The sequence below is a fragment of the Mastacembelus armatus genome, chromosome 10, assembly GCF_900324485.2.
Source record: "Mastacembelus armatus chromosome 10, fMasArm1.2, whole genome shotgun sequence".
Taxonomy (NCBI): Eukaryota; Metazoa; Chordata; class Actinopteri; order Synbranchiformes; family Mastacembelidae; genus Mastacembelus; species Mastacembelus armatus.
Window position 1 is genome coordinate 16558018 of NC_046642.1, and position 19076 is coordinate 16577093.

At 37.8% G+C, this 19076-nt stretch overlaps 1 protein-coding gene across 1 annotated transcript in view; it reads left to right on the plus strand.

Moving 5' to 3' along the window:
• The first annotated feature begins 616 nt into the window (after positions 1-616).
• ctnna1 (catenin (cadherin-associated protein), alpha 1) overlaps positions 617-19076 on the plus strand; it is a 69436-nt gene continuing 50976 nt past the window's right edge. The window contains exons 1-7 of the mRNA XM_026329833.1: positions 617-917; positions 2617-2734; positions 3039-3234; positions 8114-8280; positions 8723-8842; positions 10179-10448; positions 15176-15379. Of these exons, the coding sequence (XP_026185618.1) occupies positions 2630-2734; positions 3039-3234; positions 8114-8280; positions 8723-8842; positions 10179-10448; positions 15176-15379 (1062 nt within the window). The 5' untranslated portion in view covers positions 617-917; positions 2617-2629. The remainder of the gene's footprint in view (positions 918-2616; positions 2735-3038; positions 3235-8113; positions 8281-8722; positions 8843-10178; positions 10449-15175; positions 15380-19076) is intronic.

Sequence of the window (19076 nt, forward strand, 5' to 3'; positions counted from 1 at the left end):
TGATTTGAAAAGATTTAATAGATGAAAGGCAAGGTTCTTCCAAAGTGGATATACATTGTTTGAGAATTAAATCCTTTACTCAAATAAGGATTTTATCATGGTGAGTAAAAGCGCTCCATTGTGGGAGTTAAAACTAGCATATTATGCATGGAATGAAGGCTGGGATAATGGGATCATTTTTCTGAATAATTTTGCCACGGTACAGCTGGACATTATTAGGAAAAGCACAATTAAATTAGCCCACAGAAAAAAAAACTCTAAACTCTTTGAAACAAACACCAAGGTTATGGTTTTTTGGTTTTTCTTCTGCAGTAACTCATTAGGTAGACCCAAGTGAATTGCTGTTTTCAGGATTAAATAAGATATTGACTTTAGTCAGCTAACAACAATGTTCGTCATTCCCTGATAACTACTTCCTTCTTCAGGCTGGTTGTTAAGAGGACTAAACTTGAATCCCACAGTTTGCACTGCTCCTACGGTAGTTTTATGGAAGCAGTAATTAATCCATATATGGACACGTACCGTGAGTGCCACGCCCAAAACACCTCCTCGTTTTGCGGCTTGCTGTGGCCTGTGGTCGCCCTGCCCCGCTGCCAGGAAGTTCAGGAACTCGGTCACCGCCCCAGCCCCCGTCCCCCGCCTCATCCATTGTTGGGCAATAGTTTGCGACATAGAAACCATCCTAAGCGAAAGATTTCAGGGGAATAGCGGCTCAAGACCCGTTTAAAGACATTCTTGCGTTTTGGTTTCGTTATATCTGTCGAGGAGGAGTATTATCCACGGTGGTTAGTTAGGAGCTGAACTGAGTCACTGAGGGGAGAGAAAGGGAGGAAAACTTTTGAGGCAAGGAATCCCGAAGTTTTCGGTCCTCCATTTTGAACTTTTCAACTCCAGTTGTTTTTGGTGGACTGTTTTCGGTAAGTTTTTTTTTTTGGTCACGACTTTAAGTTAAATACTTGAACCACTGTTGAGTGGAATCGTTAATTGGACAGCCTATTAAGCACGACAGTTAATGTTTGTCGCAGTATTAGAGGAGGCCAGTGTAGCCGACGGTAATGTTTGTTGTGTGGGCTAGCATTAGCGTTAGCAAGGTGCTGTGTTTGGGGTACTGAACGTTAGCAGGTAACATACTTTAAGCTAAGCGACTTATTATAGAGAGGAAACCTGTGGAGAGTCATTTAATGTCGGTTTCAGTTGACGTGACTTCAAAACCATTGTTAATATAACAGTAGGTAAAGTTAGCTAGCCTAGCGTTTCAACAGGTGTAACTTAACGTTAAGCTAGCGTTGCTGGTTAGCACCTAGCTGGCCAGGTGTTCGCCCCACCCTGTCGCTCTTCCATCAGCAGTAAACATGTTGTTATTGGATTTAGCTTGTATCTTGTTCGGAGCGGGTGTTTCAGTGTTTATAATATGCAGTCTTTTTTTGCCGGGCCTCTTTTATCATATGATTTATTGAGTTTTTATTAACCATATCACACGGAGACAACCGCAGCGTTACAGTAAACCAGCCTTGCAGATAGTTTTGGTTTCTGTCGCCCAGATTTTGAGATAGCGTTGTCACCATTTGAGACTTCTTTTGTCACACCCATAGAGAGGACTGGAAGAGTCCACAGGGTAACTAACTTTAGATGCAATAAGTATTTCTTAGGTTTTAGTTTAAGTAGAAATAGTACACGCATGGCTTAAACAGACTATGAGATTGTTTCTAAAAAAAATGTGTAGTCGGAAGTGGCAGGAGGTGTTTCAGCAGTGAAGAAATCATAGCTTGCATACATGAAATCTAAATGATCTGCATCGTTAAATACCGCTAGGGAAACTGTTTTCTTACACTTTGTGTGACGTGACCTTTTTATATTATAGTGGATGAGAAACCTTGTAGTGGTTTATAAATAATTGTAGCTTTAAAACTGCAGAGAGTAGTAACAAAGTGCCATAAGATTTTGGCCCATGATAAAATGGGTTACAACTGTGCCACGCAATCTGCATCCATCCATACATTTTGGCATTTTTTCTTTTGATTAAAAGTTAAATGGGGCCATAGATCATAACAAGTAGTTATAGTCCACCCAAATTTAAACATTAGTCAGGATTCCTGAAGGCAAAATTGAACGCACACTCACCCAAAGAGTGAACAGCTGAATATAACATTATGTAGTTGTTATTCAGATGTTCTTCTGGTGTGTATAATATTTTTTACCACTTTGCAGACAATGTGGGCTAGTAGCTAGCTACAACATTGCTCTAATAATACAGCTATCCAGCTTTACAGTTGCAGTCCGTCTACCCTCAGGGCCTGCTGATTATCCCTAGCCCTCCATGTCTGATAGCAAATCAATGTAGTTGCAGCCGCTGCCTGAAAGGAAAAATCAAAATTTGAGTGCAGTGTTACTGTGCTTTGCCTTCGGCATTCATTTTGTAAGGGATGGAGCATTACTGGCTTTAACAAGGACCTTAATATTTTGACTTTGGCCCAGACCTTTAGTCTGAAAATCATAAAGGAGGGTTGAGAGGCTGCTTTTACTCAGTACATACATATGTTGAGATACTTTATTTTAGTCTGCATACATTAGAGTGTTTCATAATATATTAAACATTTATTCTTTCAATTCCTGTAGAATTCTGGATACAATGACAAGCATCAACACAGCTAACATCAACTTTAAATGGGACCCAAAGAGTCTAGAGATTCGTACTCTGGCAGTGGAAAGGCTGCTGGAACCCCTGGTCACTCAGGTAATGTTAAAGTGGCGTGCATGTAACTCATGGAATGTTGCATGACCTTGTTTACAAAACATAAATGCCTCAGAATACAATATTTTGAGTGGTCATGATCTTATCATGGTTGCTGTGTTTTGTGATTTTACTGCTACAAAACCTGTGGATGCTCAATCATGGAAAAAAGTTAGCTGGAAAGACAATACACTACAGTCATATATTTAATATGTGCAACTATAATATCCTAACTACATTTAAGATGATGAAGCAGAAGTTTCTCGCATGGGCGATAAGTTCGAGTCTTTGTGTGTCCCTGTCATAGGTTACCACTTTGGTAAACTCCAGCAACAAAGGTCCATCTAACAAGAAGAAGGGACGCTCCAAGAAAGCTCATGTTTTGGCAGCATCGGTGGAGACAGCTACCCAGAACTTCCTGGAGAAAGGAGAGAAGATCGCAAAGGAAAGTCAGTTCCTTAAGGATGAGTTGACTGCTGCTGTGGAAGATGTCCGCAAGCAAGGTATATTGAAAATACATATTGCAACAGTGTGTGGCTTCTACAGAGTGCTTCTTAAGATAGAGGAGATAGTAAATAAATCATGGGTTATGTACATATCATCTGCCTTGAAGACGTTGAAGTAAGAATATGCTTTGAGCTTGAAGTACCTCGTTTTGCTATAGGTGATTCAGGGTGGCCATTAATAGACTTTTCATTTAAGCATGCAGACGTATCACACTTTTTTTTTTATTTTTTAACCAGGATCCATGCTTTCTTTCAGATGTTCATATAGCTGAGTATGACACAGCTTACAAGGTATCTAGAGCATTACCAGCCTCACTCTTTTTTCACCTAACTGTGAGAGCTGGATAATTGAAATATTATTTTGAAAATATTAGCAAAATAAGGTAACATAGTGAATATTGATGTATTACCTCTATTTTGTGTAGAGTTTGGAATGGTTTGACTTGTAGAACAGTGTGCCTTATTTAGCTATCTACCACTAATGCGGAACTGTAGTGCTGTATATAGAACAAAATTTAAACTATTTAATCTGCAAAGTTGGCCAGAAATTAGGCCTGGGTAGTCATTAGTAGAATGATTTGAGCATCACCTCACTCTATGGCAGAACTAACACATTGGGTTGCCAGCATCCTGTGCATATATTTTTGGTGCTGCTTCATAATCAAAAACTTTCCCCTTTTAGTTGTTACCACGAAGATCACCACAGGGGAGTGCAAATTCTGTGTCAAAGGATAAAGAGAAAATGTGTACAGCTGTCATTGATGATGTCATATTTATTTAAATAGCAATATGTACCTGCCTGGTGGGACTCAACAGTCCACTTCCAATTCAATTTTATGCCTCCCACCGGTTTTGAGACAGATATTCATCGTCAAACCATCAACCAATAGTATTAAAATTTGTCTTGCGATAACAGGTTCCATTATCAAACAACCATACTTGCAAGTTGTATTTATTCTACTCTGCTCTTGCTGTCTGGCTCTTTTGACACACTACCAGACCATTGAGACTAGGGAGTAGTGACTTGAGGGCAGCTGTTATCACTTTGTGAAGTGACATCTGTGTCACGGTGTCTTTTCTCCCCAGATGCCCAGCGAGTTAGATGTCCCCGGCTTGTGTTCTGCTCTGAATAGTTGTGAGGTAGCTGACCTGTCACTAGATAGTCCGTGCAGTGCTCAGTGCCCAGGAATGTTACTGTAGCTGTGGTAAGCTGTCAGTGGGCTGGAATTCAGTGACTGTTGTTAGCTGGTGCCTAGGCCTGGCTGTCGGCTATGCCATGCTGCTCAGTGGAGCGTGCCTAGACTGATAATACGGCCATTGAGTGGGGTGACAACCCCCATCCCCTGCATTCAAAAAGCTTTTTTCACCCAGCTGTGGCTTAGCAGCTGCTTTTAAAAAGGAGAAACATCTCTCAAAAAATTATTAAAGTTGATTGTGTATACAGTGCATGTTGAAGTGGCTAGTTTTTTCCTCTCATTATTTGAAATTTAGTGTAGGTTTTGCTCCAGCTGACATTTTTTGAATGTTTTAAATTGCATTTTATTTACCAAAAATATCAGAAAAATTGGTAGACATTTTTTATGTTGTTAGGGCTATTTCTTTACTCAGCCATTCCTACCTGCTCTTGTCCTTGTTCTCTCTGTCTTGCCCTTGCCTTCCTGTCTGTGTTTTGTTGTCCTGCTGTTAGGGAGGCTTTTTGTGTGATATACATTTTAATCATTTCATCATGCACTTGGTGGGCCGCAGGTGAGCGTTAGATGGATGGAAGTTTATTAAAGGAGCACTGATCACTATCTGCCCTCAGAAAATGGCCTTATTGATTTTGTTCACAGGGGGGGAATAACAGCCTGAAGGTACAGACTTTGTTTGAAGTCTGTATTGTCGATCATTTGCACAAACTGTTTTAGCATTATGTCGGGCTGAAATGGCCAGAATTTGTGAGATCTTTAGTTTTTTTTTTTTTTAAGCCAAAACAGTGTTTCCCATAATTCGAAAGTTAATATATAATTGTCGCAGTTTGTACCCAGGAATAGTTACGAAATAAATGGCTGATTATCTGGTCAATGAAAAAGGGCTATAAGTATTTTACTATATGGTATACTAATCTGAGGATATGGTGGAAGTGGTTTCTTTGTCAACTTGTGTATTTCCATTAACAGTCTGTATAAGACTAAAACAATTAGTTGATTAAGAATCGAGATTTCAAAATGTGTGAATTTGCTCCTTTTATTCAGTAATGATAGTAAACTTTTGGGTTTTGAGCTATTGTTTGTATAATGTAAGACATTGGTATTTTACCACATTGGGGCCTAGAAAATTGTAATGGGCACTATTCATTGTTTTCTGATATTTTAAAGATCAAAATATAAATAGAACAGAATAATAGATCAATAGCTTTTTTGAAAGACATGATGGTTGCAGTGGTTGTGCTGCTAAAGCTGTAGTCACTTCTGTGTTTTTCATCTGACTGAAACTACGCACTATACTACTAACAATAATGCTATCAGTGTTGTATATTGGCCAATAAATCCCCTGAAAATGGAGCATCAGTAGCTGTACCTACAGATTTTCTTTCCCTCCTGTGGTCAGTAGTTTTGCACATTGTTCACTTTCAATAAGTAATTATAAGTGTGCGTGATGGTTAGGGGATGTGTATATTAGCACAGCAAGCAACATTTATCAAAGTATCTTACTAGATGTCAGTTTATTTACCCCAAAGAGGGTGTTCTATTGATGGCTTGTTATTGATGTGTAATTTACTAAGCCCAGTAGCTTAAATTGTTTTCCAGACATTGAAGTTTCTTAGTCCAGTCAAGCCAATGTCTTTACAGCATTAGCTCAAGCTTAAACTGATCAGTAAGGCTCAATTTCAAACTGTCTTTACCTTGTTGTCATAGACTCAGGCATTAAACAGGCATTTGATGTGACATGACTGATCACTCACATGTTTAAACCTCATCAAATATTGTTTCTTGAAGTGCAGTTACTGAAGTAATTAAATGAAAAATTACTCACATTGCTGATTTGTAAAAAATGACAACCACAATGTCATAAAACACAAAGGATATGAGTTTTTTCAAATCAGCAATGAGAGACAAACATGCTGAATTGATACGTGCCAATAATGACCTTAGTAAGTGGCTTAGTTGTTAACCATATTTTAATCTAAAATGTTTTTCTGCTTGTCTTAGACAATAAATTAGGCAATAAATCAGTCTTGATAACTGTCAAAAAAAGAAATAAGGTGAGTAATTTTTCATTGATCGTGTATCTATTTTGTAGCTGCGTTAACCCTCTGCACAGTCATTTTGTCAGACCACAGCAGTCCCACCTGTTAACCCTTTCAGGCATTTCTGACCTAAGAGCTTAAAAAAGAAGAGCCTAACCAGTCTAATAGGCTTGAATGTTAGATCATGTTGGCTGCAGAGTATCACAGAGTATCTTAAATAATACTAATCCTCATTAATACTAAATATACCCTGTGCAACAGTGATTTATCTGCTGGACGTAAACTCTGTCTTAAGCAAATGTTTCATACGCTGATGTTCAGTTGGATTTTTTTTAAATGCTGATATTTAGAGGTGGCATTAATGCACACACAGTCTTAACTTTGAACATAGAAGCACATTGAGACTGTTCAAGTTAAAGCATAGCATGTCTGTTTGAATTTATAAACTTTCAGGATGAGTAATAAACTACATAATCTGAGTTGCATGACTCATTGAATGTAAAGAAACAGGGCCAGAAAGGAGATGACCTGAAGGGAAATAACAAAAAGTGAGGTTTCTAATGATTTTAGAAATTCTTTCACATTCAGTCAGTTTGGGAGTGCACTGACTGCTTGTGCCCAGAAAACACTGAGGTCTAAGCCAAGTCCCTTCACTTTGTGTCTAAAAAGTTTATTTTATTGAAGTGAAAGTGCACTGATACTTCCATACTTTTTTAACAAATAAAGCACTCCACAGCTTTCTGGTCTTATTCTATATATCTGGTACCCTATTTATAACATTTAATTAATTGTGTATTGAAACAATCGACTTACTTACCCTCTTTAGGGTCAAGGTGGCTGGTGTCAATTAGAACATGTGTTGGGCAAAAGAGCATGTAAACTCTACAATGATATTCTATTTTCTCTTTGTAAACAGTGTTGCTATAATTGGTCAGCTACTGTCTATATACACGATTGTCATAGAAACATATTTAACAGTATTGTAACAGTTGAAGAGCACACCTCATTGGCACAAGTGATGTTACAGATGATGCCACTTGCCATCATTTGAATGTGTAGCTATTTAGGTTGACAAGATACTTTCTTTTGCAGCTGTAGGTTTTAATGCCTTTTTTTATAAGTTTGACTTTGGCCTGTGCCACCAAATTTAATGGATTTTCTGTGCCGTTCTTAGCGTGAGCCTACTGGAATCTATTTGTGTTCTGAACTATGTGAACTGTGCAGCCCCATCCAGTGTAGGACAAAGCCAGACGAACCAGACAGCAAGCTTTTTGTCATGGCTTTGACCTGTTTTATTTATTTATTCTTTTTTTTTTGGCTATGTGTGTATATAAGTGTGCAAGTAGAAATTTTCAATGGAGGAGTTAAACTAATGTAATAAACACTATATCCTGGAACAGATGGTATTCTTATTGGTATAGATAATAAGGGTATATTATTAGGTACTTTTTTTAAATAGAAAAACAATTATGTGATGAATAGATTTCTTTATTCCTTTAGCTTCCTTTAATAGCTGCTTTGAAAAACTTTTAGCAGCTTGTTAACAGGGTGTTTGCGCTTTCATATTTAGAGATGATTTTAGTAGTTTGTTTTTCAATCAAAACTCTAAGGTCACATCAGATGTTTAGTGTTGTCACTCATTCTCAGGTGAGTCAATGCGACTGGCTTCTGGAGAATTTGCAGAAGATCCTTGCTCTTCTGTGAAGAGGGGCAATATGGTTCGTGCTGCCAGAGCCCTCTTGTCAGCAGTCACACATCTGTTGGTGTTGGCAGACATGTCTGATGTGTACAAGCTTCTTCTGCAACTTAAGCTGGTGAGATAGTTGCATTCATCTGATTATTACACATTACATGCATTTTTAATAATAATTTCTGAAAATTGACTTAATAAAAGCCATGCTTTCTCTGCTATACTAAGAAAACCGTTACCAGCTGATTATTTGATTTAAACACTGAAATTAGCTGGTAGTCTTTATCTGCATGTTCTACAACCTAGTAGTTGTGATGACCACTTTATGGCATTAAGATACTAATCAATCATATACATTGATTTGAGAAGTCAATTAAATTCCATTCAATTTATTTGTATAGTGCCAAATCACAATACAATCTCTAGGCACGTCACAAAAGAACAGAAACACAACCAGTCCAGTTAATTCAGTGTTTAAAGTTTACCTAAGATATTTAGTGTCAAGAAAAATTCATGGTAATTTATGTATTTTATTCAAAATCACTTGTTCTACTTACCTGGCTCAGGTGGAGGACAGTCTGGTGAAAGTGCGCAATGCAGGAACAGAGCAAGATCTGGGAATCCAGTATAAGGCCCTGAAACCAGAGGTGGACAAACTGAACATCATGGCTGCCAAGAGACAGCAGGTAATGTACAACTGAAGTCAAGCAGTCAGAGCAGTAAGGGGTGGTGAATGTAGCTGGTTGGGAGGTTACCAAGTATCTCAATGGGTGTGCATGGACTTGCACTCGTAGCAGAACATGGTATCAAAATCACAGTAAATGATTAGTAAAACAATGGGAGGAAGTAAGCAAGGAGAAGAGTGGCACATACTTTAACTGGATGATTAGATTTAGCAAGCATGTACAATCATCTTATTGCAACAGGGAGTACAACAGCGTAGAGGCTCTAAATGTGACGAACGCATTTCCTTGTGATTAAAAAAAAATGGTGCATTGTTTTTCTTCACTATGGTATAAGTGGTCATCAACTGTGAAGTGTATTTCAAGATACATTTTTCAGATAGAACAGCTTCATAACGTTCTTGGTGGAGATGCAGGAGATACACACATCTGTTTACTGAAAATAAAGAATGTTGAGTGAATAATGCTTATGATTTTATACTTTTTCTTGCCATTATTTGAAAATATTATCGAACAGCGGTAGTATTTGATGTTGTAATTGGTGACTGCCCTATGACTGCCCCCCCCCCCCCACTTTCTAACAACATACAAATGATAAATGATGATTAAGGTTTTGGCAGTTGTCACTTAATACAAGTTTATGTAATTGTACCAAGTCCAAAAAGGTGAAGCAAGAAAACAAGTACCCACGTCATGCTTCAAAGACAATTAAATAACAGTTCTAACTGCAAAATCCACCCAAAGACTAGACACTTGCTGTTCTCCAAATTATATCGTCTTTAAATGGAAAACTTGCCAAAATGATCACTGATGACTTTGTGAGCAAATTACTTTTACTTGTAATTGCATTTTTTTAATAGATGGCAAAATGTGTTTAACCAAAGTGAATACAGGAAGTAATGGGGCTGAAAGATGTTTTTGCCTCAAGAGTATGTCTCAGGCAGTGGTGGGAAAAATCCCTGGGAGTGTTCATTTGCAGAACAGGCTTTTGTTTGTGTTTGCAAGCTGTTTTTTATGCCATAAATCTATGCCCATGTTCACTATCTCCTCTCTTTGATAAAGATGTAATATAATGCTGAGGTCTGAATAGCAATACATTCATTTGGAAAGGCATATTGTAATGGCCTGATTATGACTGTGTTGCGTTATCGCAGGGGACAGAAATAAATCTGGGTCATCCAGAGCAAACTCTCATACTTAGTGTCTCCATAAGGGCATGACAAACTCATTTTGAATTTAAAGAACAGTATCACCCTGCCCCCTACAAGTGTTCCATCTTCCAGTTTAGCCCTTCATTTTTTCATCCTTTTGCACTTTTCTTTTAATGGCATTCTTCTAGGAGCTAAAGGATGTTCACCATAAGGACCAAATGGCTGCTGCTCGTGGGGTACTCCAGAGGAACATCCCCATGCTGTACACAGCATCCCGTGCCTGCCTGCAGCACCCTGATGTGGCAGCCTACAAGGCAAACCGTGACCTGATCTATAAGCAGCTGCAGCATGCAGTCTCTGGCATCTCCAATGCTGCCCAGGCCACTGCCACCGAAGACTCAGCACTCAGTCAGCCAGCTGGGGGTGGAGAGCTTGCCTATGCACTCAACAACTTTGATGTAAGTCAAATAGGAGGTTTACAAGTTAGAGGGCACTTGCCTTTTTTCATTTGTCCTGTTTTGACATCCTGGTGACTGCCAGACCAAGATAAACATGAACTTCAAGATCTTGGTTTCCCTATAATTGTAAGGCACATTTCCAAAGGTATAATGAGTATAGTCATTTATTAAGAGTTAGATAAGGGCTTGTTCAGAAAGGTTACTGTTAGGTCAGATTGTAGTTTAGCGATAACCCAGCTGAATCATAAAATGACCAAAACCCTTGAAGGCCTTGGGGTTTAGGTGGAAATTAGAATGAGAGATGTGGACAAATTGGGACATGGCTTTGGGGTACATAGAATATGTTCCTGAGTCATTATTACTTCATTCCTTGAGTTGCCTCTATCTCTGTCAAATGAAGGAGGTTTACTCAGCTCTAGCTTTTGGAAATGGAGGTACATTAGGCTGCACTTAAATGCATCTCGAGTTTACTCTGTTGGTTGCTACTGAGGTTTGTTCTAGCGATTGCTGGTTGGTTCAGCAAACTACAATGACTCTAATATTAGAAATAGTCTCTCAAACTGAAATATTACAAAACCACAGTGAGGAAATTTGTTGGTTTAAGTTTTTCTGGTATGTTTTGAAATTGACAAAAACAGAAATTCACTGATAGCCACTGTGTTCCTTAAATTCCACCATGGTGTTTCAATGCGTTTTTGAAATTCTCTGTTCTTCATATTTTTTATATTTAATTGTTCATGCAGATATCATGGAGCTGAATTGCTCTCAACTTTAACCCTGTAGCTAATATTGAATACCATATTCCTTAAGATAACATAAAATTAATCAAGCACATAATTTAAAAAGGTATAGCAATATCACATTCTAGTTGTTATAAATTGTCATGAAAAAACATCCAGATAATAGCAGTATAAAACACTGAGCTAATCATCTTAATGCTGCCTGGAGTGATAAATGCAAAGATGATTAACCTGATTTCCTGCCACTGATTTCCGTCAGACTTACAAAGCCATTTATTTATTTACAGGAAATTTCTTCATGTTATTGGGAGTGCGTCCAAAGACACTGAACAATCTAACTCTAATTATTACAGGTTTTCATAGTGGTCCTCTTGGTCGGTACATACAGTACATCATGTATCTTTATCAGTTATGTAATCATTTAGCATTTAGGTAGCAGTATGTAACTTGCTGTGTTGCCTCCTGCATTGTTCTATTTTACCCACACCTGCCCTCGGCCCAGACACTGTATTGAATTAATTTGAATTTTTGTTTTTGAATGATGTGAAAAATGTCTAAGTTGCAACATTGAGATGAATACTAGATCTGCTGAAAAACACTAGCGCCAGCAATTCTCTGGAGTCTTTTTAGTAATAACATCTAATGTGAAAACTTCACATTCAAATGCAGAGGGCAGCTAAAGAAACCTGGTCTAGATATGTCTTCAGTCATCACCAGCGATGCATTGTTTTCTTTTAAGTAATTTTACACAAATGATACATTGTGACAACCTTAAGTGCTCCTTTTTTTAAATTGTGCTGTTCCTAGTGTTATTCTTTAGATTGTTTACATTATATGAAAAGAGAACAGGCTTTCTACAAATGTTTTTTTGATATAATACAAAAGAATCTGTGGTTAGAGGGGAACCACATGCAGTTATACCGTAATTTCCAGACTACAAGTCATACCTGAGTATAAGTCGCTGTTAGAAAAAACAGCCTTGTTGAACTGAAAAAAACATACAAGTTGCTTTGATGTATAAGTCACATTTCTAATTATACTAATTATAGTATGAATTAGCCTATAAAGAACATAGGCTAGGAATATCAACATGCAGAAGTACATTACCAAATTCATTCATCTGTGTCAAGTAACATTAAACAGCCCCGCCAACACTCGGGGGAAGGTGAAGTGGCTTCATCTCTCAGGTTGCCTGAATGCCGACACTCTTTTTAACTTTTTAGCTGCAGACTTTACCTGCAGGTTGAAATCTGTAGTATAGCTCTTTATTTTGGACTACATTTTCACTTGTGTAGTAGGAGGTGTAGTTTAGCGTGCACATAAGTGCATGACTTTTTAGGTGGTAGTATTATCTTCAGTTGAATCATGACTGTCATCTACAGCTAGTGACTACTCGACAAAATTACTGTAAATATATACATATAGGTTGCTTTGCTAAAGACGTTGCAGTACAAGCTAGAGTATTATAAAAGATTCAACTTATAATATGGAAAAATACAGTAATGAAGAAAACTATTTTTGAATCACATTTTGGTTTGAGTTTATGTGGATTGAAAAAAATTAATTTGAAATCAGAAATTGTCCATAACTAGATTTATTTTTTTTTCTAATACTGCACAGCCCTAACATGGGCATACTCACTGTGTAATTACTCACAGGAATCATAAGGGTGATTTTTCTGTACATGGGATTCAAATCTGCATTCATGGTATCCAACAACTTTCTTAGCAAATAGATGTTTATAATAATTACAGGAGAATTGCTCTCAAGCAATTCACCGATTGCCTGGTTTCATGTGTATTTCACATTTGGCAATATATCCTCTATAGACATTGACAGCATGACTGTTGTGATGGGATCAGTGTGATTGGCCCAGATGATGTTGCTCCCAAGGGGATCACATACAGTCACAAAATATATTGGACTTCTTAAAATAAACTTTTAAAGTCATAATATTTAACCATTTGCTGTAAATTCTTTGGAGGAAATGCCTGTATGAAGTGGGTGACCTATTGACACCTCCAGACGTGCCATCTTTCCTAATGATAGTCTGCCAGGCCTGTATTTCAGCCACATTCAGCTGTTGCTTATTTCATGGCTTTTTGTGAAACACATGCTCATTTGGTTTGAAATTGGGCACTTAAGAACATTGAGCTATTTGGTCCTAAAAAGCTCTGTACTGCCTTGTCTGTTTACAGTGTTGAGATTTTATGGGTTATTTATGTGTGCCAATGACTCATAACTCAGAGGTTACTGTTACATGTGCTGGGTTAAGGTCCTGGCCTGCAGACGCCAATTTTAAAGGGCCATTCCAGCGGTTTTGAATGAACAGTAAGTCTTGTGTGCTTACAGTCTACATTACCACCAGCTGTTTTACAGTTAATGCAAGTGGCACTGTAATATTTTGAATGTTTTCCTACCTTCCAGGTGCTCAGTTGTCATTTAGCTGCACTACCAAAATCAACTCATAGATTTGAAACTTGTTCAGCATACACAGCCATAATGAGACATCCTTCATCAAGTGACCATTATTTCAGTAGTCTGAACACCATGCCATTTTTGCTTTCAGTAAATTGGAATTTTTGTTCAATGGTAGCCCAGTGACAGAAGTTGAAGGTCTGTGTCCTCGGAATGAAAGCTAGCTTGATTTACCTGTTTCTTCTTTCTATTGTTGCAATAGTCATTTCCCTGTTTTCATATTCAAAAATGGATTCATGGTTGAATGCTCATGCCAAACATTATTGCAGTTATGTTAAACTGTTTTAAGCTATAGCGACATATGTATGCAAAACAATTAATCTACAAAAAATAATGCAATCTTTTTGATCTGTAGCATCCATGATTATTTTGCAGGTAACCATGAGATTGGTCCCCCCCCCCCCAAAAAAAACTTGTATGCCACCCTTTTCCAGGCTGCTGCCTTCTGATACCCAATTTCAACTGCAAGGCAAAATTAGCAAATGAGTCAACCCCCACCCCCCTAAACACACAATCTCTCTCTCTCTTTCTGTTTCCTCCTCCGTGTCTCTCTCATATTCCTGTTGCTATGGTGATATGACATGCAAGCAGAGGAGGTCAGATGAGATGGAACGGAGGGGACTGGAGGTGGATGTGATAGAGGGTGGGCTGTGTAATAAACAATTTTAACAGCTGAATTGTTGAACAATTTGAAGCAATAAGGTGTTTGTGGAAGCGTGGAGTTCGTTTGTGAATGGGAAAAGTTAGCTGTCTTTTTTAGCTAGCATAAGCGTCATGGTCATACCATAACCCTCTGCAGCACCTCTGCTGCATGTCAACTACCTGCCTTTCTCAGCAGTCTTGCCTCTGTAAAATCAGACATTTAAGTCATCTCTCTCATCCTCCAGGTATAAAGGAGAGGAGAGTGGTTTACTATTGCACCTCTGTGATTCAGGTGACTGATAACAAAGGCTGTATATGGTGTATGGTGACTTGTTTTCTTTAGTATTAAAAAGGATATAAAAATCATCACCTGTTTTTAAAGTTTTTTTCTCTCAGCAATTTATAAAAATAACATCTTTTTTCAAGTCATTGTTCACTCAAGTATGTGCACTATGCATGGCATTGCATCAAAACAATAATCTTGGAAGGCTGATGCATTTCTCAGAATTGCAGTGTTCATACTGTTTTCAATACAGAATTTGTTTTTTTTGTAATAACTAAAGCACAGTTTCAGGTATTAAATTTTCTAACTTTTCTATATTATTGACAGTTGACTAGCAATATTACTTTAATGCTAAATGTGGGTGGTTTCATTGCAACTTTGATCTGACCTTAAATCCGTTCCCACTGCATTAGCCAACTAAAGTCACTTTGCTTCATGTTTCAGATCCCTGCCAGTCAAATCAGCACTTCCTTTGGCTGTCAGATTTCTCTTTTCATGCTTGGAAATGGAGAGATCAGTGTATCAGGGCAGCTTTGCATTTTTTTTTTCGCTGTGTAATTTCCCTTCTGCCCTTTCCCTTGCAGAAACAAATCATTGTGGACCCCCTGGCGTTTAGCGAGGAGCGCTTCCGTCCCTCCCTTGAGGAGCGCCTCGAGAGCATTATCAGTGGTGCTGCCCTCATGGCCGACTCTTCTTGCACACGTGATGACCGCAGGGAGCGCATTGTAGCCGAATGCAATTCTGTGCGCCAGGCTCTCCAGGACCTTCTGTCTGAGTATATGGGCAATGTAAGTGGGCTCACCTTTCCATTTCCTTCGTTTCCTTTCTCTTTCCATAGCAAAAATACCTCAAAAATATCTCAAAAAAAAAAAAAAAATATAACCAGTTGGACAGCAAATAGACATGCAAAACTTTACTTGTAGCCTAGTCACTACACCTTGTGGAAATAATACTTAGCCATTAGATGTGCCATCTCTTCCTTTGCTTTTTGTGCTAAAAAAAAAACGTATCTAACAAATTCTATTCCCATAAAATATGTATTTGTTTATTAAACAAGTGTTACACTGTGAACTATCTACCTACCTTTACTTAGCCCGTTTGTAGAATTAATACTGTTTTAAAATTAGCCCCTCTTTCTGGTCATTGTCTTGGTGATGGCATAAGTCAGACTATTACATGATTTATTTATGAAAATTGACCAGCACTTTTTATTCTTGTAGTTAAATTGATTCAGTACAATTGGACCTTGATCATTGTTACGCTGTACAGTGCTCATTAATAAGCCTATAGTGGGTGGAAAAAAAACAAAAAAGATTTTGCTGAGTATAGAGAACATGTATGTCAGACTATAAGTTGGACCCAGTAACAATGGGCTCTTTGAGGTTAGGTCCTATTCTTAACTTTCTCTGTGACTGGTGGGTTATCTGGCATATGCTTAGTCATTGTGTTTGACATGACTAGGAGTTTGGTGGTTCTGATGTGGACTGGAAGCATTTTTGATCTGGATATTGTTAAGCTGCTGTGTCGTGGTACTTCCTTAAAGTGGCTGGATGTAACATCTTCAGTTACAAGTCAGTGGCCTCATTGACATTTGTCATTTCAAATGCTTTCTATCCAGATAAAATGTAAATAAGATTCACAATACTTTGATTTACACTTAGCCATATACACTGTTAGTATTGGCAATAGGTAAACCAACTTAACATGAATACATTCTACTACAACAGTCCTGCAATAAATACTTAATTGAGATTATTATGTTGAGAGTTGCAGGCTGCAGTTTGTCATCTAGCCTGGGTGAAAATAATTATATAAAGACCTGTTGGTATATTTGGATACAATCAACACCATCAGAAATTACATGTACAAGTTTCTATTGATTGTATAATTAAAGGATCTGTGAAGTATGGGAATCTATTACTGTAATCTCTTAAGAATTACTTAACAGTTGAGTTTCAGCAGTACAAATCTGCTGTTGATTGTCTATGTCAAGGATATTGAGGCATACGTTTTTGCAGACCTTGGGTAACAACAGAAAACGCTGGATTCATTAATTCATTGTTTTTTTTTTTTTCGTTTGTTTTCCACCAGCACAGTTGTCCATTTCTCCACTGTGTAAATGTTTTATTGTTGTCAGTAGAGGTGGATCAGTTAACATTTTGAATATATAAATAATGACTGTTTGGGTCATTTCAGCAGGGCACATCTGGTCTGTGGTCAGGAATTGTTTTAAGGAACGAGAAATGAAATGGGAACTCTGGTCATTTTCTATCCTGTCCTTCAACTGTTGTAATTGTCTTTTACCTTGTGTTCCCTTTCAGCCCATTTCTTATTCAGATTTTTCTGTTTTCTCTTTGGGAACCTTTAACCATCCCTCAAATACCCTCCCTGTAACAGCAGAATGTCAGTGTGAGTCAGCCACCCAGAGAAATTTCATTGCTGTGGTAATGCCTTATTTATTACTATCTATGAGCTTGAACTTTATCTGTTTTCGGCTGTTCTAGTTGCCTTTCAGAGATAAAATCATAAACTACACAGCTTTTCCATTTCATTTTTGAAGTGTTACAGTGATTCTGGTGCTATAGAGAATGTGTGCTCAGCCAAGGTGGGATAGTAGTACAGATGTCAACTCTTACCAACACAGCTGTAGTCCTGCAAAAACACTCTTATAATCACAAGATGAACAAAATACTAGTTTTGTATCAAATGCTCCCTTGTTATAGACTTAAAAGTGGCTGCTAATTTAAACATTGTCAGCTAACTAATTCGCTACCTATTTAAATGACCTTCCTAAGCCACAGCACAACCTGATACAATCTAAATATAGTGGAACTTTAGAATTATCACAATAATCAGCTTTGATGCCAGGTTTTGAAATCATCTCTCAAACTGGTAGATATTCCTTTGATAATCTAATAGCTAAAAGCAAACTCAGTTACTGCCAAGAAAAACATTTTCTATCATAGTGGCTCAGTTACTAAACTCGTGTGTATTTAAATATGTTTTTCTAGACACTTACAGAGAAAATCATAAGAGGTCAGATGTCAGCAAACTTTACTTATTATTCCTTCTCAGTACTGCCCTGCCAATACTCAGGTATTACAGCTATAGTTTGCTCTCATTGCTCATCTAGAACACTGTCAGTTTATTTTAAGGCCCAGGCCATTCATGCAGCATCTCTGGTTTGCTTCAAAACACGTTTTCTACTTCACTGGAGTCCTCCATGTCACTCACTGTATCCCTGTATGACTTGAGAACTTAGAGAAACACGTGTCCTCACTGGAGTGGAGTGAGCGTGACAGAAATTTGGCTACTCATTTGGACAGATGAAGGAAACAGATGAGTGAAGCATTGTTATTGTCCATCTTGTGCATTTAATAACCTCGAATAGCCTCAGAGAACTGTGACGGATATGTAGCTGGCATAGTGAGGCAGTTGGTGTCTCAACCTGGTTCCTCAGACTAATGGTAGACAGTGTGACAGGTAACCTGACTGTCTGTGATTAAGCTTGACAGACTAAACAAACCTCACATTGGCTTAGTAGGATGTTTGTTTTGCCATTCTAAGATAGAGCTGTAGGAGTGTGATAAAATAGGTAATTCCTGTAAGAAAGGAAATATCTTTGTTGATTAAACACTGTATGGCCATACTTCATTTTCTGGTGATTTACTGTATATGGTTTGATTGCTGTGACTTTGTCCTGATATTTTTTTTTATTGTAGATGGGCAGTGCAAGTCATTCATCAGTATATTGCTAATAACAGCATATGGATTTACACATGTACTCCTAACTCATTCTCCTTCACATCCCTTATGTTTCTTCGTTCCCTCTAGCACCAAATTGTGTCCCTTTTTCCATTTTTTTTACTTCAGACTCTGAAAAAAATCTGGAGATCCTAATTTCTAGGACTGTATAACCTGACAATTACCATGTCTACAACAGTCCAGTTCTGCACTGCATTTTAAACACTGGCGTAATTGGTAATTAATAGTGGTCACTGAAAAGGTGCCACATACTGGCATGCACTGTTCATGACCTAGTGTCCTATACAGTTGTTAGTCTAACAATAACAAACATTGAAACTCCTGTATCATAAATGGTGAGAGTCAAACTAGCACTTGTCTGTAATTTTTGAAATGTCGACAGATTTATTTTTTTGCATGACATCACTATGTACAGGTAATAATTTTAATGACGACTGGGTGCCTTTATCTGTTTATTATATTTTATAGTGAATTTTTATGTTAAAGTAAATATAAGGGCTGCTGGACAGAATTTCCCCCGTGGGGGATGAATAAAGTATATATCTATCTATCAATGAGTACCTACAGTATGTGTATTTTGACTCATGGTCCACTGTGAGCATGAGCAGATATACAGTCCCCTCCAAAACTATTGGAACAGTGAGGCCGATTCCTTTATTTTTGCTGTGAACTGAAAACATTTAGGTTTGACATCAAAAGATGAATATGAGACAAGAGATC